Source organism: Oxyura jamaicensis, chromosome 1, assembly GCF_011077185.1.
Source record: "Oxyura jamaicensis isolate SHBP4307 breed ruddy duck chromosome 1, BPBGC_Ojam_1.0, whole genome shotgun sequence".
Taxonomy (NCBI): Eukaryota; Metazoa; Chordata; class Aves; order Anseriformes; family Anatidae; genus Oxyura; species Oxyura jamaicensis.
In genome coordinates, this window is record NC_048893.1 from 108,750,532 (window position 1) to 108,778,009 (window position 27,478).

Sequence of the window (27,478 nt, forward strand, 5' to 3'; positions counted from 1 at the left end):
GATGGAAGAATTTGTGTCACATAGATAACACTTGCATTTCTTGACAAAATATTTGTGGAAAAAATCTAAACAATAGACTTGCTATATAACTCATGCCACTCTATTTGGAAGGGGGCAAAAAGTCTACTTTTATCAAGCAATCAAGGGTTTCATGTGACCACAGCAATCTAACCACACTTTGTCCAAAAAAATGTAGAAATAGGGCCCAAATGTGTAAACTCTGAGCTGGGAAGGAAGCAGGCAGTCTTTTTGACTATATACTTCATTTGTAATGTTTTCAGCTTCCCCAGCTACATAGAGAAGCTATTAATCAGCTTCAGAATATGAATTAATTAAAAAAAAAAAAAATAGTTACTTCCAGTGTACATTAGCGAGCTTCTACACAAGGCAGAAGCAGAAGCAGTAAGTTATATTCTGACTTCAGTAAGATTTTCCGTACCTTACAAGATACTACCACAGACAAGAAAAAATAGCTTAGGTGAAAGGAGACAAATGCAGGGTTTGTAGTGGGTCAGGCTATAAATGAGTCAACTTTTCACTGTTGTGAAAGAGGCAAATGCCACACAGAGTGCACAAACCACAGTACAGTCCACAAAACATGTAAATCACTCCTTCCCACTCTGTAGCATTAATAAGAGCTGGAGAGCTATATCCAGTGCTGAGAAAAGTCAGAGGGAGGACCAAAAAACATGCTCCATGAAGGTGGATGAAAAGAACTGGTATTATGTGGCCTGACAAAAAGAAGTCTGAGGGTGACATAATGGTAGCCTTCAAATGTGCGAAAGACTTTTGAAAACAGGAATGAACTATTTCTTTGCTATGTCCATGACAGACATGAAAGCAGTTACAAGACTGCAACAAGACAGACATGAGGAAAAGGTTTCTAACGATGAGAACCGAAGAAGAATGGGGGATACTGCCAAAGAAGTGGCAGAAAATCTCACTCTAAAAACAAATGTCCATTAGGAAGGAGATAGATACAACTGGTGCTGCCTTCAGTACAATAAAGAGCTGGACTTCCTAAGGTCCTTCCTTCCTGAACATATGTTTCTACACTTTTAAAGCAAGATGAAATACTGCATTTGCTTCTTTTATCCGGCTCCAGAGCTGACATGAGAAGAAAGAAGCAAGTGATTTCTCCTTTGTCTGTCAGCCAACTGAAATAAACTCAGTGGAGCCTGCCTGGCTTAGTTTCCTCTGTGACACGTGTGTTTTAGGATTGTCTTTGGTGACCACAGGAGTGCACATTGTCTTCCCTTCTGTTTGGTTGCCTGTGTGCTGGAGATAGAGCTTCTCTTATAACAGATTTTATCAACGCCAATGTCTGTTTCTGTCTTCTATAACACCACTGAGGAAGTTGTATTCAGACTTAGAACATAACCTGTAAATTTTGTTGCTTTTATATCAGCTTATTAAATATTTCTGGCAGTAAAAAACTATGAAGCTAGTTGTAGTTCATTTCATGGTCTAGACTGCACAATGGTTATTGTGAAATGTGACTTATATAAGTAATTTGCCATAAAAAATGTTTTCCTATAAACTGTCTGCACACGAGATAACAAATCATCACAGGATAAATCTGACTCAAGGTCAGAAATGACCTGCAAGCAATATATCTTCCTAAGAATCATGTTTTATCCATGCATTTATCTTCTACAGGTTAGAGCATAACATGTTACTTCTCTCAGTAGTTGCCCACTCTTGAAGTGCAGAAGGAATTTTTTTGTTTGTTTTCTGTAAGGCTTTCATCACTGAACAAGTGTTATAATTATCAGCTCTGCCTTATAGATGTTTTAAACCAGCCTCATCATTTTAGTATCATAAATCTCTACATCTTGCAAGAATGCATCTTGCATAATTCCTGCAGCCAACTCATAACTTTAAGGGGCACGGTTTTCCTCCCACTAGCACTGAAGAAAAAATGTACTAGGTGTATCTCTTAGCTTTTTGCACTTCATGATTGCACTAGCCAAGAGCTGGCAGTCACATGCTCTCAGCAACCAAAATTTTCACTTGTCCAAAGTCTTGCTCTCATCCTGTGGGAAGCGCTGCCACCAGCACCCACGGCCTGCTCCCTGCCTTGGTTTCAAGGGCATTTGGGTGCTCAGGAAGCTGCGAGAGCCTGTACAAAGCACTCTGCCAGCAGCCCCCTGCAGGCATTGCTCACGTCTGTGCAGCAACAGGCGGCAGGCACAAAAGAACATAGGTGTCTGCATGACTCCTCCTATAAGTGTGTGTGCGTCAGAAACGAAGACAGACACTTCAGGAAACACTGAACTCACATACTTCCCAGAAAAGGAGGCGCAACCCTTGTGGAGAAGTCTGCTGTTTCTGTGCAATAACACCCGTCGCATGGTGGGGAAGAGCTGCTCCGTATAGGCGCAGTCTGACCCTGAAAGACCGTAGGTGCCTTCCACAGCTGGAGAAGCACAGCATCAGTGATGTCCATCGTGAAGAAGGCTTGGTGGGTGTCGGCCACGAGCACTGTGCACATAACAATATGACATTTAGGTCCCTAATCCAGAGAGCCCTAGTTGTTGTTAGGACTGTGGCCAGAAGATATCAGTATTAGAAAATTACCAGAGAATTACTAAAAGCAGACTAACAAAAAATGTCATTCTATGATAAAATTGGCTGCCACTGGGAAGGCTTGTGTCCTGAAAAAGGTGTTTCTATATTTACAAGCTAATAAAAGATCACCCTTTCATTCCGTTTATCAAAAAGCACTGGCAGTACTACAGCTATGCTCAACGTTGCTTTGAAATCCTCTTGTTAAGACTTCAAAGGTACTTCAGCACTACTAGTATACTCTTTTTCACAGCTTCATAAAAAAGGATAAATAATAGCCTTTGTCTTAAAGAACACCTGTTTACACAAAATTACACAGGAAATTGTGGTGAAGCCGATGATATTTGACAGCTCACATCCTACTTTGGTACTTCATCACAAAACTGCTTCTCCTTGCTGATGGCCTATTGACTACATCATATCATGATTGTGATGGCCCCCACTGAGTGGTACTCAATAGCCTAAAAATCTGTTATTTGCTCAGTTCTGCTACATTATAAATACACTTCTGCATTATATATTTGTTGCATTGTATATTTATTGATGGAAATAAATTAATAATAGAAGCCTGAAATTAACCGTATATTGATTGTTCAAACACTCCATCAGCTATTTTTTCTTTAAAGAAATTGTGCTAGGCACAGGCACTTGTAGCACACTAGACACTGTGTGTTTCAAAGGACATGGTTGTTCACAGCCTCTTGTAAAACCTCACTGTAATGGTGTTAGCCTCTTCTTAATCATCAGTCTTTTTGATAAGATAGGTGTGTAACTTTTACATCACTGAGTTGGTTAATGGTTTACAAACTGGTTTTACATTCATTCATTGACAAGAATCGATAGCATCTGGATTTCATAAGCACCGTTAGATAAAAAAAGGTACTGGATTTTTATTATGAACTTAATTTTGATATTTCTCACAATACTGGTTTCACGGGATCTCACCTTCATTCACCTTTTGGGGAACACTTGGAAATAGAATATGACTGAGATATAGGCAGTTCCCTGAAGCACCTTTAATGACTGTCTTCAAGGTAACGCTGCACTAGCACTCACATCTTCTGAAGCTGTGTGACTGGCTTATGTCTTCAGTGACTGATCAGAAGGATGCATAGTAGCGTTCTCTGGTCCCTAAGAATATGATTCTTATGGCTCAGTTCTCTTTTAAAAGGACCTGTATTGTAATTTTAAAAAAGAAGAATTCTTAATGTCAGGTAAATAGCAGCAGTAGCAGCAGATGAACAAGCAAAGCTGGCATTGTGGTTACCTGTTGATGACTGTCTTGGAAAAGCAAAACGTGGAAAGGTTATCACATAAAAGAAAATGATGCAAACCACAGAAATAATCTGTCTGGATCAATTTTTGCCATCTCAGATGGTATAGGTGATTCAACTGCCTCATGGATTTGAGAAGGCTCCCTGCACTTGTACCCCAGAACAAGATAAATTTTGTTGATTTTTTTATCTTGCCCTGTAACAATCCTCAAGCAATTCTTAAAAGCTACAGACCAAAAGAAACAAAGCTACATTTACACAAAGCTTTATCTGTGTCACTGGAGCGCTTAGGCTTAGTGGGCATCCTCAAAGTATATGCAGCATCTCATAGCAGAAAAGTCATCAACAGTGATTAGGAACATTTTCATTACACAGAAGAATGGCTGGAAGCTTTGTCATCTCCAAAAGCAACAAATAATGTAATGTTTAAAGAGCTTAGGATGGAGAGGACATAGAAACTTAGTAAAGTTTCAAATCCTCATCTCCAAATGCATTGCTGTGACTGTTTGGGTGTTTGTTGCTTTGAGGGTATAGGAAGCGAAAGGAAAACCCTCGCTTCTACCTCCCCAGTCACTGCAGCTGGGCAATCTCATGAAAACCATGAAACAGAGAAAGAGAAGCTCTGTAATCATGGCATGTGACCTTCTTGCCTGCAAAAAGGGTGAGCTGGGTCTAAGCTCCTCTTAGGTCTGCAGTGTGTGATGCGGCATTCAACACTCGCTATTGCGTCAAGGGCAGACTTCCCCCTTCCCAGCCAAGTGCCCTAACTTGAATCTTACCACAGAATGGTTTGGGTTGGAAAGGACCTTAAAGACCACCTGGTTCCAACCCCCCTCCCACCTGACCAGGCTGCCCAAAGCCCCATTACTTCTGGTTAAACAGAGATTAAAGGCGCCTGGTGAGCTGCGTGAGGGGCTCTACCGACCCTCGGGGGCCGGGCTGTAATAACACCCGCCGGACAACACGGGCAGAGCGCGGTGAAGCCTCGGGGTCAGGAGCCTTATCAGGCTGACACCACAGCGGCTGCAGCACCCAGACAACAGCCAGCGCCCAGCCCGCCGCTGTCAAACACCGGCCGAAAGTCAGCAGCGCCTGCCAGCTTCCTCTCCGCCCCTCCCCGCCCTGTTATGCCCGCATGCGCGGCCCCCGCAGCCTTCCGGTAACGGAGCGGGATGGAGGCAGCGGGCCGCCGGGCCCTGGCTCTGCTGCTGCCGCTGTGGTGCTGCCTGCTGGCCTCGGCCCCCCGCCGCTGCGCAGGTGAGCCCCGGCCGGCGCCATGAGAGGGGCGGCGGCCGCCATGAGAGGGGGGCTTCGCCGCCGCCGGGCTCGGCGGCGACCGGGGGACGGGGACTGGGGACGTGTTGGCGGTGGGTGTTTGGGCAGCGGGAGAAGCTCTTTCGAGAGACGGGTGTCGTACGTGGTAGGTGTTTGCTTTCCTGCCCCGGTGCTGGGCGTTGTGAAGGGCGGTGGAGAGGGAAGGGGCTGCGGTAGGTAGAGGTACGGGTGTGTTACAGCTGAGGGCTGGCGTGTGCAGGGTGCCGCCTGGGCGCCGTGCCCACTGTAAGGCTGTATTCCTCGGGTTTGGCATATCCAGAAGACCAGAGGGTCGTTTTTGGGGTCCACACTGCGTTCGTGGTAGGGCCCGGGACCTCTTCTCTTTGTGTTCTTTCACTTGTTGGATCTGTAGCTCCGTTCTTTGGGCATCACCCCCAGATTCCAACCCCAAACTGGAAGCGGCGTGATACCTGCAGCTGCTTGGGTGAACCCACATGCTTTACAGGAAACGATTCACGTGCCCTATACCGCTTGTAGGTTTAGAAGTAGTTGTTCTGTTCTGCTACAGTGACCTACCCCCTTCTCCTAAAAGCTCCTGCGACAACCCTGGGTCTCCACAGCTCCTCTCTGCCTGTGGGCCCAGTAACAGCTGGGTTGTCCTTGCTATGTGTTTGGTTGCAGCTTTACATGTTTTTTCATTGTCACACATCATAGGCCTCCTTTCCTTCCTGTGCTGAAAGGCTGAGCTAAATTTTCCATCAGTTCTACCTAATATATATATTTTTTTTCTCTTGTTAAATGGCTTTTCGTCAGGAGAGGCCCAGGTTGGATATTAGGAAAAGTTCTTCACCGAGAGGGTGGTCAGGCACTAATGTTGATTTTAGTTTATTAAAACACAGCAGGGGAAGGATGATAGGCAGTTGTGCTGTAAGTTTTTTGTTTGTTTGTTTTTTCCTTTCATATCTTGTTTTCATGGCAGTCTAATGTCTTGGGACGTTGTCCTCAATGCCAGTGTTGTTATGCTTTATGTGAAGAAATGTGAATTAATTTTAAATTAATAGATTAGCCAAAAATATAATTCATAATAATAATGAATTAGCCACAAATCTTGATTTTAGAGGTGAACTTAAATCTCACTTTCGATTTGTTATGCAAAGTTTGATTCTGATTAGTTGCTAACTATCTACATTAGCACCTGTGTAAGCTGGTACCGTTGTAATACGCGTTCATGTTAAAGTCTTTACAGATAAGGGTATTCTACATGGAAAAATGTTACTACTTTTTTTAATGTCTCCTATCGAGTGCCATTTGGAATTAAAACAAATTTAATTGAAATATGCGGGCAAAATATTTTTAAATGTGTGTAAGAAAGATAATTGAACATTTTTCTTCACGACTCTAAAATCTGTTTACTAGGCAGTGGAAGAATTGCCATGGAAAAAATTTGCCTTAAGCAGCTATATGTCAAGGCTATTTTAAAATAAGGCAATCTTTTCATCTCTTCTTTCTAGTGAGAAAGCAGAAAACAGCTTTTCTTTTTTTTTATTTGCTAATCAATTTCTTAGTCTTTAACTATTTCTTATGTGCATCCGGTGGGATAAATTTGAATAAAACATGCTGATGCCAAAAGCAACTTTGTCCCTAAACCAAGTCCTGGTCCCAAATACGAAATCTTTGCCAGACTGTTGGACTTGAGGAAGTTATTCAAAAACTTCAGTTTAAGTACAGGCTTGATATGATTTTTACATCTTAAGTAGGTTTGTTTTTTTTTTCCAGAGGAAAAAATAACTCAACGCTTATCTCCTCTGTTACAAAGCCTGCTAGAATACAGCGTTATAACAGTCATGAAGTAGGACATGTAATCTTACATATACTTTCATGCTGTACTTCTCTTTGTAATTCAAGTAGGAGACCAAAAAAAAAACCCACTTCCTTTTGAGTGAAATGTTGTATTATTTTAAATAACTTTGATCTGACAACTTGCAGTTTTCGTTTTGAAACTGTTTTAAAGGTTCACAGTAAGTTTATAAGACAGCTGCTTTTTTCCTCAGGCAGCAAAAACTTAAATTTGTTGACAGTGTAAATCTCTCCATGGGAGTATCTGAAAATCACTGCAGTGGATTGTGAGTCTTGCCATCTTCAACAAATTCTCTCTCTTTGTCTGTATCAGCCATGAGCTAGAAGGCAGTATTTACTGTATTCACATGGATTATTCATGGGAAACACCGGAAATCTAAAATACATGGAAAATTGATTAGTAGATTTTTAAAGGGTATTTTTTTTTTTATGCTTCTTTTTTTTTGATTTATTGTCCCTGAGATGGGAATTTAAAGTGGTTTGGTTGATAAGGAACTGGAAGCTTAGGCAGCAGTGCGTGCTTTCTGTCTTTGTCATTGAATCAGTCAAAGGCCGCTGAGCCCCAGTAATGCTGAAATAAATGTTGCTTTGCATATTTGGTTTCTTGCAAAACCATGAAACCTCTCTGGGAATGAAACATTACAGAGCTTACTCCTGCATTCTAGGATTTATTGTTTACTGGGATGTAGGTGATTGATTTAGGTAAGCGAGCACAAAACACCAGAAGTAGGAGTTCCTATGTGAAGGGATGGGTGTGGAGCAACTAGCCACGTCCGTGTTATCGAGAGCAAATGTTAAATCAACCTGAATTTCTGCTATTTTAAAATGAAAGGTGTGTGGATAGAAGAGTTCTGATTGCATGTCTTTTTGGCTCAGTATTGCTTTTGAATCTATACTGTGTACTAATCTTGTAAGCATACTGGAGAAGATAATGTATGTTAAACTACTACAGTATGATTTTCCACCTTGTTAAAATGTGTTACAGTTTGCTGTCAACGTCGTGTGACAGGGATGCTTGCTAACAGTCTGTGATAGAACAGCGTAAGCTTATTAAAACTGCCTTTAACTGAGCGGGAGGAGTTCGCAATTGTTTGAAGCAGCCGGAGTGGAACTGAGAAGTGTCCCAACAAGCTGGAGAAATGTCCCAGAAAAAGGCCTGCTGCCACCGAGAAAGGACTTGTGCCGGGGCCTTGTTCTTAGGCAAGCAGAAGGTGACAAATGACGGTCTAAATGTTAGTTATATCAGTTCTACAGCCCCGCCCCCCCCCCCCCCCCCAAAAAAAATTAATTAAATAAAGATCTGTGGTGTTATGGTGCCTTGAGCTTTTGTCTAGAAGTTTAATTGCTGTACTGGAGAAAACCCAGGCAGTGTTGGGGCAGAGTCGTGTCAATTAGAATGGAAAGGTTAGGTCATGTTTCTTGTAAGCCAGGCTCCATTTATAAATCTCTGCCAGAGTATTGTGACTTTCTGAATTACGGTGTTCCAGGGGAGCACAACCGTTTGGAGAGAATGCAGAAGAGAAGAATGAAAGTCATTCAGAAAGCTGGGAAATTTGACCTAAAAAGAAAAATGAAAAGAACTGTAGTTGTCATTTAGGTTTCTATTTGTTATTCATGTTTAACCTAGTTTGCAAGTATGTAAGTCTGATGCTTAGAAAGAATAAAGAAATATAAGATTAGTGTGCTTTAGTATCCACAGACATGAGCTAGATGTGCTTAGAGGAGATCGATGTTACACTTCTGGTTTTGCAGGACTATAAATGACAGCTAAGCAAGCATCCTGTCTATACAGAAACTTGTATCTGGTCTGTAAAGATCGAGATTGCCAACAGAAACTACTAAGAAATCTGATTTGGGAGTTCTTTACTTCCAATTCACAGAAGGCTTTCTCTAATCTCAAACGATAGGGAAAGCGAAACATTTCAGGAGAACGGAGGCCTGTAAAAAGAAGTGATGCAGTGCTGGCAGCCACAAAACTTCACTACATAAACCTCTGATGTACGCAGAACGGCCACCAGCTTTCTCCAGTGTGAGCTGGAGGTGATCTTGCAAGGTTTCTTCCAGCTCAGTTTCTGTGCTTGTATCAGATGAAGGAATGATTAGGGAATTGATGGGAAAATGGGGATGTTAAAATAGGAATTGATGATCATTACCTTTTAATAAAAGTCAGCCAAAGAGATTCCTCAGAGTATAAATTTAAAGCTAGATCTCTGATTGTACCTTTTATCTGCGACAGAAGACGGAGTGAACAAATGAAAGCAGAATAATTGGGGCCTGGAACCTTCAATAAATAGTTATTTAAGTTATCAAATTTGATATCCTCGTGACCGTTGTTTGAGTTATCATGATTGTCTATGAGAACTGGGAGGTCTTTATAAAGCAACAATCTGTTTTTCCAACAAGGGCAAGGAGTAAAGTACCTAACCATGCTCAAGGGAGATCTACAGCAGGTGTTGTGGGGTTTTAGCTTTTTTTTTCCACCTTGTTTCACATCAGATGAAGCCAAAAGGCCATCTAGTCCAGCGTTTGTCTGCAGTAGCAGCGGAGGAGGAAACAACACAAAAGCAAACACACGGCGACAGCTGACAGCATAACCTTACAGCAGTCTGTAGCACCGAGACTTTCTGTTTGACTCGGCTCCCAAACCAGGCAAGAGTTTGGTGTTGACAGCACTGAGGGAGGGAATTCCGCAGCCGAAGCATTCAATGAAGCGGCTGTTTCATTCTCTTGAGTAGAGCAGCGCTGCTTGTGCTGGTGCTTTCCGGCTTCGTGTTGCAGAGACGGTGAAGTCTTGCCACTTGCATCTCCCCTGCTGCTCCTCTGGTGTCCGTAGCTCTGTCCTGTCCTTCTCTCAGGCTGCTTTGCAGGCTGAAGAATCAGTCTGATTCTTCAGGACAGAGCTGTTTCACACCTGGGGTTGTCCTTTTCACCCTCTTTTGCCCTTTTTGGCAACTGCTGAGCACTGACCACAAATGCTTGCGCTTGTGCCATGGTGTTGAACATAACACTGAACAGCTTTCTTAAAAATTAAAACTCAGATTTTCTTTGGGAAACTGATACAAGTTATTTTTAACACTATAATGATTTTTTAGGTAACTTTACAGGTTTCTGAATAGCATGTTTCTGTTTATTAACAGTCTGTAAAGGCTGTCACGTGCCACGGAAGACAGCTCTGGATGTTCCAGCAGTTTGTAAGGAGGATTGCGAAAGGGTGAACATCAGGCTGGAGTCCACGGTGTTCAAACTGGCAAGAGGAAGTTCTCAGAGAAAAGAGGCAGTCACATCTGAGGCTCGTGACAGCCTTCTGGGCCTGTTACTAAAATTGTTGGGGGATAAAGACCTTCTGAATTCACTGTCCAACCATCAAAAAGGGTTGTAGCAGAATTCAGAGTAATTTACTTCTCCGGAGTAATTTGCTTGTCCAGATAGGCCTCAGAAAGCATCAATTCCCACCCCAAACAAGGGAAGTGTTGCTGGTAGCTTGGCACCTTTTGTGGTAGCTATCAGTCCATTTCCCAAAAAGCTTTATGCTTTCCTGATAGTAGCCTTCACTGCAGAAACACTCTGTGTTGTGGTAAGATAAACTTCAAATACTTTTCCAACAATAAAACCTCGGAGGAAAAATATATACTCATAAGTGAACTAATGTCCTCTTCTCAGTGAGCTTCCTTATCCATTTTGCTGCTATTGAAAGGATGATTTGGGTACTGTTTTAGTCCAGCTGACGGGGAGATTTTAAGCTTCTGCACAACTGTTGAACATGTGTGATGCTCTCATGTTTCATGTTTAGACAGAGTAAAAAAATACTACTTAGATTTATATGCAGGCAAAGTGTGTGGGTGCAGGCATGACCCCACTGAACTGTAAGTAGCAGTTTCCAACAACTGTTCCCTTCTGTCTTCCACTGTGCCCCCCGCAATTAGTAGTTAAAATTAAAGGTTTGGGGGGGGAGAAAGAAGCACTCAGTTTTCTTACTGATGGTTTTACAAGAATAGTTAGGTAGTGTAGATGGCTATAATGTTTCACGTGGTTTTCAGAGTCATACTGTTGGCTCCTTTTCTTGGGTATGCCTGGGATGGAAAAGTCCTACAACGTCTTCATAAATGCTGTCTGACCGAAGCCTTTTGGGGGAGGTTCAGTGGGTGGGAAGGGACAAAAACACCCTTCTGAAACATTGGTTTTAATAATTAGCTGAAATCTATATCTTGTGAGGTTTCCCAATTTTAATTTGAGCGCTTGAATTCATACCAAGTGCCGTGAGGTTTTACAAATTCATTCGGAAAAGCAACAGCAAGTGTCACTTGTATCCAGAGACAGGATATGATTATTTGCTGTGGTATTTACTAGCTTTAGAAAAAGCTGGCCTAGCTTAAAATGCTGAAGTCTGACATCAGCTTAAAAAAACAAACTTGGGGCAATAGCGTAGCTGTTCAGAACAAGAATCTCATAACAATTCTGTTTCTGCTACCAGACTTTCTTTTTCCTCTCTGACCCCAATGGAAAGGTTTTAATAATTCTTACTGTAAAGCTGCGTACAACGTTTAAGATAAGGATTTGAAAACGAAACTAATTATCATCATGCATCATAACTTTTTTTTTTTTTACTGGTGCTGGAGCTCTTGGAGGTGCACGGTGGGTCTCAACTAATACGATGTTACCTAACGCTGTCTTCTACAGTTCACTCAAGGCTCCATGTAAAGAATCTACCTCGGGAGCCTCCTGTTGTAAAGCCTTCTGGTTAGCACTGCCACAGCAGGCTCTTAAACCTGGCATGCTTATTGCTGGGGAGCTACAAAAACTTGTTTTGAGTCTGTTATTGGAAGCTGTTCAAACCTCAGCAGTTAAATTATGCTCTCAAAAGATGTTTTTCTCTCTTACCATTTATTAAGATAATTTACCAAAAAATATTTACACAGGCATTGAGTGTATGAATGACTCTTCCTCCCTGTTTCATCTGCTCTGTAAGCCAGAGTCTGGTTTAGTATAGTGTTACTAGAAAACTTTCAGACCAAATGTTGTCCCTGTTATAATTTGGTAGCCTCACTGTTTTGAAGTACTGCCAGGGACTGGTGTCAAAGTAAAAATGTTCCTTGAGAGTTGCCAGATAACGTTCATTTTGCGTAAATATCAGAATAATTCCTTCTCCTGTGGCATTGTTACTGGGCTGTGCTCCGATAGCTGAATTGTGTGCTAAGGGGAACACCTAGGATGCTCTGCGTATCTCAAAGTTAATGGTAACTATAAGGCAGTTAGGAAATAGGGCCTTTTTATTTTATTTTTTTGAAAGGTGGAAAAAAAAAACAGTTATCCTGCAGGTGATTTTAGCATGCGTCCTTTCCTCTTGCTGGCAATCTGCCTTTCAGAAGTCAGGTCTTCTCTTCCCATGGCCTTGATGTTTTGGTCACTCACATACGCGTCCTGAGACTTGACCCCTGCCCTCCTTAAGTGGTTTTATGTGCTGCTCCTTGTGTAAGAGGAAAGACACGATTACCCTAAGTGAGGTACAGGATCCTGAATGGGATTTATGTTCGAGGCTGCACATTGAATTTGGGACAGTAACGCATGACATAAAACAAGGCTGGTAAGCTCTACCTGTCCCGCAGCTGTGAGATGACAGCAGTGGGTTAATCCCTAGCAGTTTGCAGCTGAGATCCAGATGTTGGATCCAACCAACAAAATGCTGGTTTAAAGGCATTCCGACTGCATATAATCAGCCTGTGGCCGTGAACTACAGGCGCTGAATGCTACATCTGTACGTGCTTTTAAAAGGGAAGCGGGGGGAGAACTTCAAGCAAGGAGGAGAGAGCTTCTATGGTCGGATAAGCAAAGAAGCTACTTGATGCACAACTCCTAGGCTATAATGTTGAAGTGTCATTTGCATAGCATGTTGTGGTGGGTTTTTGTTTTGGTTTGGTTTTTAACTCAGTGAAATGTTTATTGATATTTCATAACTCTTTTTGTAACAAAAGTGGGTTCTCAATTTATGTAAAAAACATCTATCCCAATCCTTATAGGTTTGTTATTTTCTTACAGGCCAAACTGATCTGAAGAGTCCTCAAGATATTGAGGTCTATGTTGTAAATACAAATTTCACTCTAAGGTGGAACTACACAGGGAATGATACCAATGTGACATTTTCAGCAGAGTATCAGTGGTAAGTAGTAGCTTTATTCAGAGCCAGAAGTATCTGACGCTTAATTGTGTAGAAGAGCAAATCAATTTATTGATTGATTGCTATGCTTCTTGATGCTGTCAATGAATTTATGAATCTAGATTTCTCATCTGCAAATTTTAATGACCAGATAAGAACAAAAAATAATTTGTTTTAAATGTTAGCTTGGTTTTCTTTGTGTTTGTTTTTTCACATACCAATACTTATGCATAGACATATGTTTGGTATTTTGTGATGTTATCCTGACAAGCAAATATTTAAAAGCACTTCTAAGATAATATTGCTTAAGAAGTTATTTATTTTAGGATTTCTTAATGTATAATTTTGTGGATTTAAAAAAAAAAAAACTGTCTTTCAATATGTAAATGACAAACAGTTACATGATTTTATAAAATCCTTACTGGACTAGGGTCATGTATTAAGGATATAAACCCGGATTTTGACAATTCTTTGATGCTGTTCTCAGACGCCGTGATTACACAGTGAATAAAACAAATGTTAACTACCAGTCTACAAATTCTGATATCCTTGGGTAATAAGATTAAACTAAAAAACTAATAGATTAAATTAATTACTTAGATGGTAATATAAACTCAAGGCTAATGAAATAGATACCACTAACACCAGTGTAATTGGTGTTAAATGCTAAGCAATGTGACACTTAATAGCATTGAGAAGAAAAGGAAAATACTGAAGACTTAGATTGTATTGTAAATTGTTTTTTTGTGTGTGTGATTTCTTTTATTACTCACCTTGCAGGTTTGGTGATCTTAAGACAAGTGAAGCGGAATGGAAGGAGTTGCCTGGGTGTCAAAATGTCACTGACACAGAATGTGACTTTTCTTCAGCAATAACTGAATACTATGATAAGCATCTTGTGCGTGTAAGGGCTGAACGAAAGGAAGACAAGTCACCATGGTCTAGTGTTTTTGAAATGATTCCATATTTTATAGGTATGAGCTCTGTATTTACTGCAACATTTTTAGTTAAGTGTCCTTTGGCACTTTACTGTGGAAAAATACATGTGGTTTCCATTGCTCATAACGTGAACTAGTAACTTTCTCAACCTTAAAGTAATACAAGGTATTTGCAGGTGATAGAATGCTATTATTCTTTCCTTTCTGAGAAGGAAAAAGTGTTGAAAGTGATGCTGTTCTTATGACAGTTTTCTGTTGCTACTTTTCTAGACTTAATTAAAAAAAAAATCTCCATGTAGTGGACTTTTCTGGAAGTCTTTTACTGACCTTCTGATTTTTTCATTATGGTATAGTATGATACAGTTGCCTTCCGTCTGTTGGATTGGTTGAGCTAGGTTTCTTGCCTTGCTTATTTTAAATATGTTACTGATTTTCATTACAGGTCCTGGAAGATGTTCATTAGTAATACTGCATTTTAACCTCACTGTTCTTAGAACCAGGTGACAGGGGTAGTTGAACTTCTGTGAGTTACTATCTGAGTAGTAAAACTTTCAACCTATAGGCAAATACTGTGACTTTCATAGAATCATTAAGGTTGGAAAAGACCTTTAAGATCATCTAGTTCAACCATACACCTACCACCAATATTACCCACTAAACCATGTCCCTAAGTACTACATGCAACTTTCCTTTAAATGTCTCCGGGGATGTTGACTCAACCACTTTCCCTGGACAACTTGTTCCAGTGCCTAACCACTTTTTTATGAGAAATAATTTCTCCTAATTTCCAACCTGAACATCCTCTGGCAGAACTTGAGGCCATTCCCTCTAGTCCTACCACTAGTTATCTGTGAGAATAGGTCAACCCCCAGCTCCCCACACCTTCCTTTCAGGTAGTTTCAGAGATCAATAAGGTCTCCCCTGAGCTGCCTCTTCTCCAGACTAAACAACTCCAGTTCCCTCAGCCCTGCTCCTCACAGAACTTGTGTTCCAGGCCCCTCACCAGCTTCGTAGCTCTTTGGGCATGTTCCAGGGCCTCCATGCCCTTCTTGTAGTGAGGAGTCCAAAGCTGAACACAGCTCTTGAGGTGCAGCCTCACAGGAGCTGAGTACAGGGGGACGATCACCTCCCTGATCCTGGTGGCTGCAGTATTCCTGATACAAGCCAGGATGCTGTTGGCCTTCTTGGCCACCTGGGCACACTGGCTCATGTTCAGGTGAGCATCAATCAGCACCCACAGATCCTTTTCCTCTGCACAGCTTTCCAGACACTATGCCCCAAGCCTGTAGCATTGCATGGGGTTATTGTGGCCAAAGTGCAGGACCTGTCACTAAACTCCATTCACCACCGCTCTCTGGGCCTGGCCATTCACCCAGGTTTTTACCCAGCAAAGAGTGTACCTGTCCAAGTCAAAATAAGGTACTATATGCAGTTACTGTGGGTTTATTAATGTAAGTTACTTTCTGGGTAGTTTTTCTTTAAGTATTCTTCCTCACTTCTTTTTCTTTTAATATTTGCAGCTCAGATTGGTGCCCCAGAAATAAATTTGCAGTCCATAAATGGTGTCATTAAAATTCAAGTTTCTCCTCCAGAAGCAAATCAGGTCCGAAAAATGTGGATATCTCAGTTGAGTTTTAAATATAATCTAGTTATCTGGGAAAATTCATCAGATGCAGAGGTATGATTACATTTTGATTTTTGCTTTTTGATCTCAGCTGCCAAAGATGTACTTAATTGCTTCATGTTCTAAGATTGAACTGTTTAACTATGTAACTGTTTAATTCTGTAACTCAGTATAACTGTTGCTATGCAATTGGGAAATTGAGGTTTCTTTTTTTTTGGTTGGTTGTTTTTTTTTTTTTTTTTTTTTTTCAACTAGAGGACTTTGTTTGATGCTTTGTGATACAAGTTTTATATTTCTGTTAAATGCTGGAGCCTAATGCATGAGGAACCAAGTGAAACCATCTCAGATAAGTTGGAGCAGCAGCTACCATCAACTAAGAGGAACAGGGAAGGGAAGTGGAAAGAAGCCTTCAGGGTAATGGGAAGAAGCATTTACAATGGAGTGTAGATATGGGAGGGGAGAGATAAGAGCCTGACTAACTGTCATAGTGCAGTTCTGTGTCATGAAGTTCTTTGTTTTCATATTGTATGTCAGGAGAGTTTAAGGATTCTTCTGAGGTCTTAGAATTGTGAATTAATTTCCACGACTTAATCTTGCACAGAAGATACAGTATTTTCTGGACCCAGGTAGAAACAATCTTTCTTTCTAGTCTTTTAGGGGAATGGTTGCCAGCTAGATTAGGCCAGAAACTGAAGAGAGGTTTATGTTCATTTGGAAGATGTAGTCATTACACATCGAAGTGGGGGGGAAAAAGCCTCAAGTACAAGCTGCCTGCAAAAATTCTTCACTGAGAAGTCTGGTCAGCTAAGCAGGGAGAGAGCAGCAGGGAGAGGGGTGCAGGTTTGATTAATGAATTGAGAAATACAAATGCGCTATTTTATCTTCAGAGTATGTATCTGAATGTGTGGCAAGCTCTTCTTTATGTACAGCAGTGCTGCAACCCTGCAAGTGGACACCCGGTTTCATGCATAAAGGAGTATCTCAGTCTCATGGCTAAGTTTGAAACTTCCCTTTAGCACTAATCAGCCCATATATTATCCTTTGTTCCCTATTTTATCCTTTTCTGGGGGGAGTATATTATATAAATGTGCTGAAACCTGGGGGAAAATAAGATACTTTAAAAATCAGCTTATTTGGAAGGTGCTGTTCATATGTTTGTTCACAATTCCTTCTTACAGGTCAGAAGTCAAAGTATTTTTCCGACAGACACAATCAGTGGTCTTGCACCAGAGACAACCTATTGTTTAAAAGTTCAAGCAACTCTTCCTTTATACTCTCAAGAAGGCTTATTCAGTCCCACTCATTGTGTAAAAACTACCCGTAAAGGTAAAACATGAAACTTTAATTTTAAATTGATTGCTTATTTAAACTTTTGGAAAGTATATTGTTTTAACACAGCAGAAATGCACAGAGATGCCAAGTTCCTACTTCTTTTGGTATAAAAGCAGTCTTGACAATTATTTTGATTTTCTGTTTTAAATCAATACAATGTGTCACCTATCAGTGTTATAATTTTAATAGTACACAAAGGTTTTCACTGAGGCGAATTCTGTCCGCTAATTTGGAGTGCGAAAACTACTTTCTCTATATTGGAAAACTGGATATTTTTGGATTTGACTTTGAATCAGAAGGAAGTGTGTGTAGGCAGAACAAAAGACTTTTGTATATTTGGCAGTAAATGAACACACACAATCTTGAGCCAAGCTTAAAAAAATGTCTTTCACGTAAGCCTTGGTGACTTTGTTCTTCCAGATTCTGAAGAATGGCTAGGTGGCAGTTTGCTTGCAACTAATGTCTTACATGTTTAAATTCAGACATGTAAAACTCTTTTTTATTTTGTTTGAGTGTCTAAGTATTTTTAAATATTTATTTTAGGGGGAAATATAGTGTGGGAAGTGAGAAAGTCAAATGCTAGATTGCATGGTACATCAAAACTACTTCATGCTTACTTGTATGTATTTTACACGGTTTTCTAGGCAAGTCATTGCTGGACCAGTTTATTTCCACAAATCTCAATGCATCTGTACTCAATTTTACCTATGCTGCTTTTTAACTGATGCTTGTAATATTAAAGACTTAAATTCTCTGACATATACAGTGTATTACTTTACTATAATTATAATGAAAACAGGCAATTTTTATTTTTTTTCTTACTGTATGTGTGCCATCATTTATGTGATAACTGCCCAGTGTGAAATTGCTGAACAACTGACCACTCGGTGAGAAATTGCTGTAAAGCTTTTTAGTAACTCTGGATTTCCTTCCCTTTTTTCTTCCGTTTTATGCAGTAAATGACTTATTTTGTCCAGCAAATCTGAAAGTTTTTGCTTTGAACATGAAATTTCATCTGCATTGGAATAATCCGTATAAACAACATGTGAGCTACACCGTACAGTATCTCATGTGAGTTAAACAATTTCCATATCTCTGTATAAACTAATTATGTAGTTCTAAATGTTATCTATTGTATTTTACAAACACTTACTGGAAGCTAAATAGAAATACTTCACAAACATGGCTTAACATATTCAGTGTAACATTGGATACGTCATCTGGACATAGTGTGGCTTTGAAAGGATTGCAGATAACATTGTTATATAATGTCAGAATACTAGACTTATTTTAAGGGTGTTAAATACTTCATGAAAGGGACTATATACATGCTAAGTAGCATTTTTATAAAATATCAAGTTTGCATTTCTTTGTATCTTTAAATCTGAAGAAATTAGATAACTAGAAGTAGTGAGCAAAATGCTGTTTTTCAAGGTTTCAATTGTCACCATAGTTAATTATTTCTGGTCAGATTCCAACGTTAAAAAGAAAACTGTCATGTCTATAAATCTATATTTTTATGTCTTTATCTTTGTGTGTAGCACAAACATTGTGACTAGCATCTAAATGTTGAGAGATACCTCATTAAAAAGTAGCATTCTTTTGGAATTCCCTTAGTATGACATAAAAAAATAATCAACTTCATAGGGCTATTTGAAAAATCTTAGTTTGAATTTTTAAAACTTTAAAATCAAATGTAAATTTTTTTCTAGTGAGGATTGATTAAGGCACTGGTTTGTATTTCCTGATCCAATTGGCTTCATTGTTTCAGTAATAACTGGAAAATACAGTTTTCTTTATTTTTGGAAGAATAGGTCTCTTAATTTTTTGTATGAAGTATTCTAAATGTGAATGTGCTGCTTTGGAATTTGTGGACCCCGTATAAAAACTTTATAATATCTTTTGCAGTGGTTATCTAAAGAAACTTCATGATGATTACTCTGTGAAGTGGCTCAATGTACCCAGATGTGAAAACATCACGAACACAGAATGCAATTTCACATCTATCATCACTATTACTTCTGGATTTTATTATCTCCGCGTGCAGGCCATGAATCAATATAATAAATCATGCTTGTCTAATGAAGTAATAATAGATCCTCTCAGAATAAGTAAGGAGATGTTTTATTAAATAATTTCATTTCTTAACTAACTTGAACTTAATGCTGGTATTTGCACAAAAAAGCTTCCTGGATTGATGAAATAAGTTTCCCTACAGAAACTCTGCTAGGAGTCCTGGCCTCTTCGAGTTACACTGGAGTTTTTCCTTGGTCTTCTCTACTCAGCACAGTTGTTTTATTTCCCTGTATTTAAAATCATAGCACTCGTCTTGCAAAATTGAAACTCAAAGCATTTTATGGCATTTTATAATCTAGTTGTCTATTGCATTAATCAACTTGTGAGATTATACTACAAATATTCCTTATCTGACTTTTGCCATTGGCGCTATTTTTCTGAGATACCAAGAACTGGTTTCAAAGACATAAGGTTGGAAACCAGTGCCTCTGTTTCCTCATGCATCTGCCTTCATCTCCTCCTTGCTCTCTATCCCTGCCCAGTGCACACCTGAATTCCGTGCTGAAGCAGTACTACACAAACACTGAGCTTCAACTCTGAAGAACTTAATGAAAAAAGCGATGTCTTAAATCACTGTAACATCCATCAAAATATGTAATGCTTTCCAATGTGAAATTATAGCATTTGTAATTTGTTTTGCATATTTTGGGGTCGCAAGAAATGCAAGCTTACTAAAATATTTGACTTGATAAAAAGTTATCAGTTTTCAAGGTCAAGAAATGTTTAACATGTAGAGTGTAATATTCCATTTCCTTCCATATTAAAGATGGAATCAATAGCTATTCCGTAGGTCAGCTTACCCTTCTCAAAGCTTTTTGTAATTAAATAATAGTGACAATTATACAATTGAAACCAAAAGCTTAAAAGCTTCTCAATATTAACTAAAAGTAAGTGGAAGAGGATATATGTGAAAAAGAGGACCCATGTCCTGATCAAATTAAGAAGCATTCCGTAGTTTCGCTTTGATTAGCACAGAGTGAATCCTATTGCCTGCTTATTTCATGCCACTGAAACTTGCAAAAACAAGATATGAACATGCAAAGAGAAAATAATTGAAATATTTCACAGGACCTGATTCTAAATAAAGCTGTTAGTCAAGTCAGCTTTTTAAATATGTTTTTTTAAAAAAGTCACTGGCTTAAATTGCAATATTTCAGTCAATATGTTTATTTGTATTCTTTGTCTTGGTTTTGACTCTTTTTTTTGTGTGTGTCTTAAGATGAAATTGGCCCTCCTGCTGTAAAAGTGGACATCAGTGATGTTTTGCTTCATGTACAGATTTCTCCTCCAGGAGGACCTGAAGATAAAATCATGACGGAGCATTATTACTTATCTTACCAGATTGTGTATTGGAAGAATTCATCAGATAATGAGGTATGAACTAGTTAAATGAATGGTGTCCAACTTCTTACAGAATTACTTTTTCAGCAGAGGCTAAAACTCTGTTCTATTTGAGTGGCACCTGTAATGTTTGTGTGTGTTTTACTCCTCCAAATTTTCTTTTTCAGGAGGAAGTGAAAGAGATAAAACAGACAATAGCGACAATCTCTGATCTAACACCTTCAACACAGTACTGTGTAAAAGTAAAAGCATTTTCAGAAGCTTACAACAAAAGCAGTCCCTTCAGCAAAGAGGAATGTATCAAAACACCTGGAGGTAGGAATTGTTTAGGACTTGTCATGCCCATGGAATCAAAATTGTTAACGGTTCATAGGCCTTTGCAGATCTCATTAATTAGGAAATACTTGCAATATGACTTAATGTCCTTATCAAGTTAGCACCCATTTGACCAGAGATCATATCAGCAGTCTGTCACTCTGCTGCTCTGTGTTCTCTTGCGTTATGCTAATATGGCTTCCGGCCTGACCTGAACAAAATGACATTTGTTATTCCACAACATACCTCAGTTTAGAAATTCTCAGATTAATAACTGTAACGATTGCAAATTAAACTGAGTTCTCTACAATGACTTGTTCATAGGCAAGCTTTAATTTCAGTCACTTCCTACATATGTTTAGAAGGGTGCAGGGTATCACTGAATACTATACTTTCAAGAACATTTTATTCTTGAAATTCTCTTGATTAGTCTATGAATTAATTAAAAAAAGATCCTGTGCTAAAGTGTGAGGGGACAAACTGTAGATGAAGACACTCAGACTCATCATAGGTAAAAGCATTTGTGCAAAATGAAAAGGGGTTTGAAGATGGATTACACTCGCTCCAAACACTAGGATATGATAATCTGTTGAATTTAATTTGGCCAGTTATCTTCTATTAAGAGCCTCTAACACTAGAAAAATGAATAAATATCCAAACGGATTTAAAGCTAAGAAAATTCAATAATTGTGCTATTACTTTCTCACCTCATAAGCTCAAATGATTTATTAGTATTTGTAGTCCTCGTTTTTTTTGCCTTTATCAAGCCTAAGAAGAATTAGATCTTACTTTTTTAAGCTTCACAAGGCAAATTCTTCAACTATTTTGCTGATTAGGTGGTATTCTTCCCCCTTCTTTTATAATTAATGTATCTAACACCAAGCAGTACATTCAAGACTCTCTACTGAGAGAGACGGTCTCACAGATCATGCCCTGTATTTCCCATATGTTCGTATATTGCAGGGTGGAATTCTTTTTCCTTTGATTGCTTGTACTAACTTGAAATAGAGATTAAAAAGAACTGATTGTCGCTTCCTGTTTATTTGTAAAGCATCTCCTGGTGTCTGCTATTTTAGTGCGTTCAAACTCCCTTTAGTTTGAGCCAGAGAGTGTGTTGCCAAGTAGAACAGAGACAGTGAGAAGGAAGCTTGCAAAATTCCTTAACTTACACAGTGAATAGCTTATACCAATTCAGATAAAGGGCTTCATTGACGAGAATATTCTGCTCTCAAAAGATGGATTCTGCCTTGCGTACTTCTACCACAAGGTCCCAGCCGTAAATCTTAGAACTGAGTCTAGTCTGTTAGAAGCCCTTCCATAGTTCCTGGGGTGACACAGCAATACAGGACTGTGTTTGAGCACTGAGGCGAAATTCATCTCACCTTTCTATACTGACAGCATAAAAACTTGTGCTGAGTTAGCGTCTAGACTACTGGTGTAGAAAATAGTTGGAACATCCTTGGGGCTGATTTCTTCCTAGGTAAGCATCTAAGAGGAATAGATGAGCTGCTTGCTAGAAGATCCTTTTTCTCCCTACTGGCTGGGCTGTAGTCATCCAAATCTTAGCACTGGAGTTCCTTTCCTGTCCAAGAAACAATCCCGAGTGCTTTTGTGCCCCTGAAGACCCCGCAAGTCTGGCCAGTCTAATCATTCCCTGGCTATGGAAACATGGGCCAACTTCACAGTTTTAATTGCCCGTTCTCTTTCCATAAGCTATGGAAATTCTTACTCCTGTATCTCTATCAGTTACATATTCTTTGAGGCTAAAACCTGCACACAAGCCATAGGGTGGTAATAGATTTACATGCACCAGGTGCTTCATGGTAACTGCACAGCCTTTCTGCCCTGCTGTCAGAGAGGGAGGGAACAATCAGACCTTGGTTCTGATCCTGTATGCAAATGCATGTGTATATTTGATAAATCTCTTGGGCTGTGCTTCTAATAAAAATATGTAAGATACAGAATTACACTGTTTTCCTAATTATCATCATGTCTGGGTATAGCAGTGAAGGAATGTGAAATTTTATGATAAATACTGTAGCAGATTTTTGGGGGGTCACCTGTCTTAATCTGTGTGGTTTATGAATACCTAGACTGAATGTTTGTTTTTGCCTTTTTTTTTTTTACATTCACTTTTTTAGATAAAAAGTTACCTCTGATCATTTTAGCAACGTTTGTAACTGCCCTGATTGCTGTCTTGGTTGTGGCTGTACTGTTCATTTTTTGCCTGTATCAAGCCTATAATAAAATCAAGTATGTGTTCTTTCCATCATGCAAGCCTCCTCTGAACATAGAGGTGAGACAAGACTGATTTTTCTCATTTATTAAGTAGACTTACTTTTAGAAAAAATAATATAAAATATTTTAGAAAGTGTTTCTTTGTTATCCTATGGTCTTATAGATTAATTATACATGTTTCAACAAAGTGCAGGTATTCCTAAAGAAAAAAAAGTGTGGTATCAACTTCTTGGATTCTGCAATTAGCAAACATTTTAATTATTTGTGCAGAATAGTTGCTAACCTTTTTTTTTTTTATTCCAGTCATGTATTTACCCTGTATGTGTATGTACTTTTGCCCTGCAATTTGAGACCAGAATTGTTTTCCCATCATGTTATCTGGGACAGTGTGCTCCAGCCTTTTTGCCTTCTCCCTGTTGGTGCATGGTGTAAAATGACTACTCTGTCTTACTTGCTTCCTTTCAATTAAGAGCTTGCAATTATTTTCTTGCTGCATAGCATTTGGTTTTTGTTGCTTCTGGATTGCCTTCCTCCATTGTTGCATTAAACCTCAGTAGTTTCTCTGAAGGCTTCCTTGGAAGGAAAGCACGAGTAGCCTGGAGAGGGGAATTGATTGGCAGCAGCCATGCAAAGAAGGACTAAGGACCTGGGGATATAGCTGGATGGAAAAACTGGGTATGAGCTGGCAATTTGCACTTACAGCCCAGAAAGCCAGGCTTAAAATCCTGAGTTGCTTAAAAAGAAGTGTGTCCAGCAAGTGCATGGAGGGGATTCATCCTCTCTGCTTTGCTCTCATGAGACCTCACCTGGAGTGCTGCACCCAGGTCTGGAGCTTCAGTACAAGAAGCACATGGGCCTGTTAGAGTGGGTCCAGAGGAGGGCCCTGAAAATGATGGGAGGGCTGGAGCACCTCTCCTGTGAAGAGGAGCTGAGAGAGTTGGGGTTGTTTAGTGCAGAGAAGGGAAGGCTCTGTGGAGACCTCATTATGGCTTTTTGTATAAGCTCCCTTTATGTATTGAAAGATGCGGGAGGTAGGGGGACACACACATGACTTTTCCACCAAGGTTTGTAGTGACAGGACAAGGGGCAGTGGCTTTAAACTGAGAGGGGATAGATTTACACTGGGGAGAAATCTTTATAATGAGTGTGGTGAGGCCCTGGCACAGTTTTCCCAGAGAAGCTGCGGATGCCCCATCCCTGGAGGTGTTCAAGGCCAGGCTGGATGGGGCTTTGGGCAACCTTGTCTGGTGGGAGGTGTCCCTGCCCATGGCAGGAGGGGTGGACTAGATGATCTTTAAAGGTCCCTTCCAACCCAAACCATTCAGAGATTCTATGAATAGGGGTTGATAGATATTGTCTGGCTCTTTCATTGTTAGAAAGAGGACATCAAATAGATTTCGTAGGAGTCAGGTTCAAAACAAAAACATCTTCAGACAGAGGACCTGCAGATCTCCTAGCCATAAGCCTTTGTGGATACAGGAATCATTATATGGGTCATGGGCGTGTTCATAGAAGAGAATTGCATGAAACGTCACTAAAATAAACAGAAACCATATCTATCTCAAGAAGCTGGAAAGAGTTGGGAGTGTCCTTCCATCCTTGTGTATTCTGTGAAAGCCATGTTGCTTTTCTGATGCTTCTTCCATGTATTTTTATGATCTGAGAGTCCATGTGGTCAAAGAACAGTCATTATTGCCTGTCCTGTAAAATTCAGGACATGAAAATGAAACTCCAGTCTTTGCAAACGCTTCTACCATCCCCTGACCTAGCAATCTAGGTGATTCAAGTCTCAAAGGCAGATGTTATGCAATTTCTGGCTTTGCTTGGCATAGTACTTAGTGATCCCGTTCTCGGATGATCAGAGCAACGTGTCAATGTAGGTATGTTTTGAAACGTAGCAAGAGCTGCTCATCACTGTGCTTTCTTCAGTGTCTCCCAGAATGTTGACTTGAGCAGTGTGTGACCTTCCTAATGTTTCTCCTTCTCACTGACACCCTTAGGATATGTAGCGTACAGAGCTTTCTGACTTTCTGAGTAAAGTTATAATTGTGAATTGGTCTCATCATTTGCAAGGGCAAATCTGAATCTGATTAGTACGTAAAGCAACATTTTAGCTCTTTTATTTGGTAATTTTAGCTCTTTTATTTGGTAAAATACTGGTAACACGATTGATATGATGCATATTTGACTGAGAATTTTTCTAGTGGATTTGATTTAAAGAACTGCTTTTTAGATTTAAGGCATATAGGGTAGTCAGCAATATGCTGTTGAGAGCTGTACAAGGGGTTGGTATCATGCTGCTGCAGCTTGCTTTCTCTTTCGTCATTCAAACTTTCCTTAATAACTAATAATCACTCGTCGACTTTGCGAACGCATCTGTCATCCACATGCTACCACGTGATCATTGAAAATCTTGTGAGTTAGGGTTTTCCTTTATTTCCTCACAAGGCTAGAGTCAAAGAAATACTGCAGTTATATAGGTGATTGACGGCTGAAAACAGCAAAAGAGGTTAAAACGCTGTAATCATTCTTCAGTATTTGGTTATATAAACGCAGCTAAACTTCATTGTAACTTTTCATTTGTGAACTTAGGGAAACAGTGTTTAATAGGTAGAAAACCTTATGATGCTATTGAATGTGATCATCTAGATTTGTACAACTTTGATGTTAAATGGAGTCATTGTTTAGATGTTAGACATGAATATTCATCTCTTTTTTCTTCTCTTTTTGCAGGGTTTTGGAGAAGAGCTCTTTGGCAGCCCGTATCTGCCCACTGCAGAAGAACCAATAGAAAGTTGTTACGTTATTGAAAGTATCCTAGAAGAAGTAAATCAAACTGATTTCAAAGACTACAAACATTCTAAACAGAGCAGTCGAGACTCAGGGAATTACTCTAATGATGATGATACCTCAGGGAGCAAAGGATCAGATGGAATGCTAGAAAAGGAAATAATATAACTTTTAAGGAAAAAAAAATCATATGTGGGACTGGCAGCATAATAGACACTTAAACTTTTTATTATGAAAGTCTCAGACTAATGAAAACAGGATGGCTCTGGGATATTTGTGCTGAAGTTTCCAAATCTCCACTGGGTTAGTGGAAAGTTGCACACCTCTGCTGCAAGCTGACTGAAGTTGAAACACATTTGACTTCTGTTATCTTATACCATTTTGACTGAATATTCATCCTGTGATAAAAAGAATACCATCTGAATAAAGAGGAACAAATTTGTACACTTCATATACTTGAACCTAATAACCTCAGTGAAAGCCTACTGTGTTCCACAAGAAGGCTTTGAGTGCCAGTGTGTACTTTGAAAGAATACTTACATTACAGTATTGAGTCTTACAGTGTTTACACAGGCAGAAGAAAACTGATGCCAGATACAAATGTAAGAACTGTGATATTCTCTTCCAGCCCCTTGGGGGCAGTGGTTTTTGGTTCAGCAGGTCCAGAGCAAAGGATGCAGAGAAAACAACAGTCTCAATGAGGCAGCTCCTCTGAGCATCCTTGTAAACTTTAGTGGCCACGGCTATCAGATGCTTCCGATGCCTGCTTTTGTGTTCGTGAAGCTGTGTCCCTGCATCAGGGTGCTCTTCTCCTACAGCACTTGGTAACCTGGGCAAGGGGGAGGGGAAGAGTCAGGAAAGAGGCTTACTCCACTGTAAAGAAAAATTTCACAGTGGAAGCTCTTTGTAAATAGAGGTATAGTCAAATTGTATTGCCCTGTATTTAGGATGACAAGCGTCCAAGCTAGATATACACTGCAGGAAGAAACTCATGAATACTTTAAATAATACTTTGAAAAATGCTTTAATGATAAGGCACATTAAGAAGAATATTTTTTTCTTCTCTCTCATGGCTAGACAACCAGAAGCATAAAACACTTCTATTTGAATTGGACTTGCAAATGTGAATCTCCTTTAACAAAGGAACTTATTTCTGTAATTAGAATTATCCAAGCTGAATCTAGGAAATGTCTTCTAACAGCATGGTGAGGACGCTTGTCATTTAAAGTTTTTTCAACTCGGTCTCATTCTGTCAACAAACATTTCCATGTACAAAATAAAAAGATGCTGCAATGTTGTTTCACTTGGCATGCCACTTTTCTTTTGAACTGATTTTTAAAATAGTTCATTTCTTATGAAGAAATTGACTTAGAGTAAATTGTTTTTATGTTGCTTGTTGTCTAACATGTAATTGTTGATGTTTAAATGTTTTTTTTATTTTCAAATATGATCTAATTTTATAAACTTTGTTACTGTGTTCATTGAAGAACATAATAAATTTTGCACATTTACTTCTTTAAACACTTTTTTAAGCCTTTCTTGGCTCCATATATTTTCAGAATATTGAGATTTCAGCTACATCACATAGTTAGAAATTCCTGTGATTCTCCAGTTATTGTCCTTCCTAAAAAGCACCATGTGAAGAATATCACATGTAAATTTAATTAGAGCTTATGTGGGAATGTTGCATGCACTAGGC

General features: G+C 39.4%; 1 protein-coding gene and 1 long non-coding RNA gene across 3 annotated transcripts; one reads left to right on the forward strand and one right to left on the reverse strand.

The window, feature by feature from the left end:
* Positions 1-1,007: 1,007 nt before the first annotated feature.
* LOC118160724 lies at positions 1,008-11,422 on the reverse strand. Its single transcript, XR_004747646.1, has 4 exons — positions 11,276-11,422; positions 11,020-11,025; positions 4,417-4,421; positions 1,008-1,020 (listed from the first exon to the last, which is right to left on the reverse strand). It is a non-coding gene; the product is annotated as an uncharacterized LOC118160724 (long non-coding RNA).
* Positions 4,911-27,306, forward strand: IFNAR1 (interferon alpha and beta receptor subunit 1). Of its 2 annotated transcripts, XM_035315663.1 has the most exons (11): positions 4,913-5,099; positions 13,008-13,128; positions 13,906-14,099; positions 15,584-15,741; positions 16,866-17,013; positions 17,976-18,090; positions 18,928-19,130; positions 20,315-20,469; positions 20,604-20,751; positions 22,893-23,047; positions 25,723-27,306. In XM_035315663.1, the coding sequence occupies exons 1-11, from the start codon at positions 5,015-5,017 to the stop codon at positions 25,945-25,947; spliced, it is 1,707 nt and encodes a 568-aa protein (XP_035171554.1). In that variant the 5' UTR covers positions 4,913-5,014; the 3' UTR covers positions 25,948-27,306. The 2 variants fall into 2 exon arrangements, with proteins under 2 accessions (XP_035171555.1, XP_035171554.1); XM_035315664.1 differs by lacking the exon at positions 22,893-23,047 and having other exon boundaries at positions 4,911-5,099; positions 25,721-27,306.
* The last annotated feature ends 172 nt before the right edge of the window (positions 27,307-27,478 follow it).

Coding starts and splice junctions, on each gene's coding strand:
- IFNAR1 (XM_035315663.1), top strand. CDS start 5,015: ATGGAGGCAGCGGGCCGCCGGGCCCTGGCTCTGCTGCTGCCGCTGTGG. Junction 15,742..16,865: donor AAAATTCATCAGATGCAGAG/GTATGATTACAT, acceptor TCCTTCTTACAG/GTCAGAAGTCAAAGTATTTT. Junction 20,752..22,892: donor ATGTATCAAAACACCTGGAG/GTAGGAATTGTT, acceptor TCACTTTTTTAG/ATAAAAAGTTACCTCTGATC.